General features: G+C 41.7%; 1 protein-coding gene across 1 annotated transcript in view; it reads left to right on the forward strand.

Moving 5' to 3' along the window:
* The first annotated feature begins 1,025 nt into the window (after positions 1 to 1,025).
* The window catches only part of LOC139392953 (protein arginine N-methyltransferase 8-B-like), a 9,489-nt gene continuing 6,880 nt past the window's right edge, over positions 1,026 to 3,634 (forward strand). The window contains exon 1 of the mRNA XM_071141264.1: positions 1,026 to 1,151. Within this exon, the coding sequence (XP_070997365.1) occupies positions 1,026 to 1,151 (126 nt within the window). The remainder of the gene's footprint in view (positions 1,152 to 3,634) is intronic.

Raw genomic sequence — 3,634 nt, forward strand, 5'->3', positions numbered from 1 at the left:
ATGCATGATCTGTGATCAACTGTCTCTTTGTCTTCTTCACACACACACTCACATACAGAGACACACACAGGCACGCGCGCACACACACAGAGACACCCGCATGCACACACTCGCGCACACACACATGCACGAGTGCGCACACACACAAACATGCAGACAACACATATCTACATAAAACCACAAAAGACACAATCACAAAAATGAACAAATAGACACACACACAGAACACATTTCCAACAATGCCCTCCAACCTTGTCCCGTCCCCACTGAGTGTGACCAGACAGAGGCTTAGCCAATCACACGGCAGAGAAGTCCTCCTCCTCTTCTTTATACAGCAGATAGATAAAGCAGGCTGTCAACATGGCCCCGGCCAGCTATAGAGGTCACACACATACACACACAAACACACAAAGAAATACAAGGACGTACAGAAATACATAGACACAAACGTAAACACACACATGCATACAAACAGACATACATAGAGATACACACACATACACACACAGAGGGGTTAGTGACCTATATTAGACAAAGTATAGGGGAACACTGAAAGAGGATAGAGACTAAATTGATTAGCGTAATTACAACCAAACTAAGAACAAAGGTACAGAGACTATGACTATTTCAGTTATTAAAGACAGAGAGGAACAGTTGACACAGAGACTATGACTATTTCAGTTATTAAAGACATTGGAACAGTTGACACAGAGACAGTACACATAGAGACATCACTGACAGACTGACATTACTGACATACAATCAGACAGAGACCTTCAAGCCCAATAGAGAAGAGCCCATTTAGATCAAAAGCTGGTCTAAATTAGTTTGGGACAAGATGGGTGATTTGTCAATGGACCACTAACACATATTAAGGACATAGCTACAGTAGTTATCTTACCCATGTATGCTTCATATATGTGTGTGGAAAAATGTCAGCGTTTTATTTGGGAATATTTTGTCTAATAGGGGGAGGGTCTTTGGGCTAATAAAACATTTGTTTTTCTTAGGAACCCCAAATTCCCATGCCGACAGTCTCCACGGTGACAAGATCACATGACTCCTCTGTGGAATTCCAAGAGAAAAGCTATGGGAACACTGAGAAGAGTGGGAACCCTGGTTGGTTGGAAGGAGTAGCCAAGAGGGAGCCAGTACCGTATGTTCAGGTTTGGTCTGAGCTAGGGTGGGGCCGATATATGATTAAATCTAATATCATGATATTTGACAATGACGATATATCGTGAAGTGCAAGACTATACTTTATCTGAAATGTACAAATCAAAACGGTGCAGTTTTATCAGTTAGGCTGTATCAAAATGTTAGATCAAATCTAAATGAATTAACAAAGCCTTGTTTTCTCGCCATACAAAGATAATTTACTGCTGCTGCTCCAGTTTCAACTATTCTGCCTTATTATTATTCGACCATGCTGGTCATTTATGAACATTTGAACATCTTGACCATGTTTTGTTATAATCTCCACCCGGCACAGCCAGAAGAGGACTGGCCACCCCACATAGCCTGGTTCCTCTCTAGGTTTCTTCCTAGGTTTTGGCCTTTCTAGGGAGTTTTTCCTAGCCACCGTGCTTCTACACCTGCATTGCTTGCTGTTTGGGGTTTTAGGCTGGGTTTCTGTACAGCACTTTGAGATATCAGCTGATGTACGAAGGGCTATATAAATAAATTTGATTTGATTTGATTTGATTTACGGAGAATACGACAATAATATTGTAAATAAGCAAAGAAATGGCACAGTCTGGAATTATTAACAGAGTGAAGTGGTACCACAGCTCCTGACCGCAAAACATCTAGCCTGGTCCCAGATGTGTTGATCCCGTATTGTGTGCTGTATATAACTGACTGATGTAGCATGACGAGAGTTGGCTAGAGAGCAAAAACTAAATCTGAGATTTGGCTACTAAACATCACCGGACTGCAATAAGAAACCTCTCAACACAATCTATGAACAGCATTGGCTGAACAGTAAACCATTCTCAGGAGATTTTCAGGAGATCCATGCTGGGGGATGGAGAGTCCAGTCCAGTCCCTGTGGAGTTTATCTGCAGAGAGAAGATCGATGGTGGAGAGCAGCCGCCCCATCCAAGTGTTATTACAAAGCATGCTGGGAGAGAAAGGTATACAGTTTCCTGTCCATGGCCCCATTTCAATGTATCTTTCCTTGATTCTTTACTTCCTATCTCCTCACTTCCTCTTCAAAACACATTGGTCTGAGGGGGGGGGACCTTTTTCTTCCGATACTGCTGAGAAGGGTTAGGGTTATATCGATCAGAAACGTTACGATACTGCTGAGAAGGGTTACATCAATCAGAAACGTTCCGATACTGCTGAGAAGGGTTAGGGTTATATCGATCAGAAACGTTACGATACTGTTGAGAAGGGTTAGGGTTATATCGATCAGAAACGTTACGATACTGCTGAGAAGGGTTAGGGTTATATCGATCAGAAACGTTACGATACTGCTGAGAAGGGTTATATCGATCAGAAACATTACGATACTGCTGAGAAGGGTTATATCGATCAGAAACGTTACGATACTGCTGAGAAGGGTTATATCAATCAGAAACGTTACAATACTGCTGAGAAGGGTTATATCGATCAGAAACGTTACGATACTGCTGAGAAGGGTTATATCGATCAGAAACGTTACGATACTGCTGAGAAGGGTTAGGGTTATATCGATCAGAAACGTTACGATACTGCTGAGAAGGGTTAGGGTTATATCGATCAGAAACGTTACGATACTGCTGAGAAGGGTTATATCGATCAGAAACATTACGATACTGCTGAGAAGGGTTATATCGATCAGAAACGTTACGATACTGCTGAGAAGGGTTATATCAATCAGAAACGTTACAATACTGCTGAGAAGGGTTATATCGATCAGAAACGTTACGATACTGCTGAGAAGGGTTAGGGTTATATCGATCAGAAACGTTACAATACTGCTGAGAAGGGTTATATCGATCAGAAACGTTACAATACTGCTGAGAAGGGTTAGGGTTATATCGATCAGAAACGTTACGATACTGCTGAGAAGGGTTAGGGTTATCGATCAGAAACGTTACGATATCGATCAGAAACGTTACGATACTGCTGAGAAGGGTTATATCGATCAGAAACGTTACAATACTGCTGAGAAGGGTTAGGGTTATATCGATCAGAAACGTTACGATACTGCTGAGAAGGGTTATATCGATCAGAAACGTTACGATACTGCTGAGAAGGGTTATATCGATCAGAAACGTTACGATACTGCTGAGAAGGGTTATATCGATAAGAAACGTTACAATACTGCTGAGAAGGGTTATATCGATCAGAAACGTTACAATACTGCTGAGAAGGGTTATATCGATCAGAAACGTTACGATACTGCTGAGAAGGGTTAGGGTTATATCGATCAGAAACGTTACGATACTGCTGAGAAGGGTTAGGGTTATATCGATCAGAAACGTTACGATACTGCTGAGAAGGGTTATATCGATCAGAAACGTTACGATACTGCTGAGAAGGGTTAGGGTTATATCGATCAGAAACGTTACGATACTGCTGAGAAGGGTTATATCGATCAGAAACGTTACGATACTGCTGAGAAGGGTTATATCGATCAGAAACG

This window comes from Oncorhynchus clarkii, chromosome 33 (assembly GCF_045791955.1).
Source record: "Oncorhynchus clarkii lewisi isolate Uvic-CL-2024 chromosome 33, UVic_Ocla_1.0, whole genome shotgun sequence".
NCBI classification, from domain to species: Eukaryota; Metazoa; Chordata; class Actinopteri; order Salmoniformes; family Salmonidae; genus Oncorhynchus; species Oncorhynchus clarkii.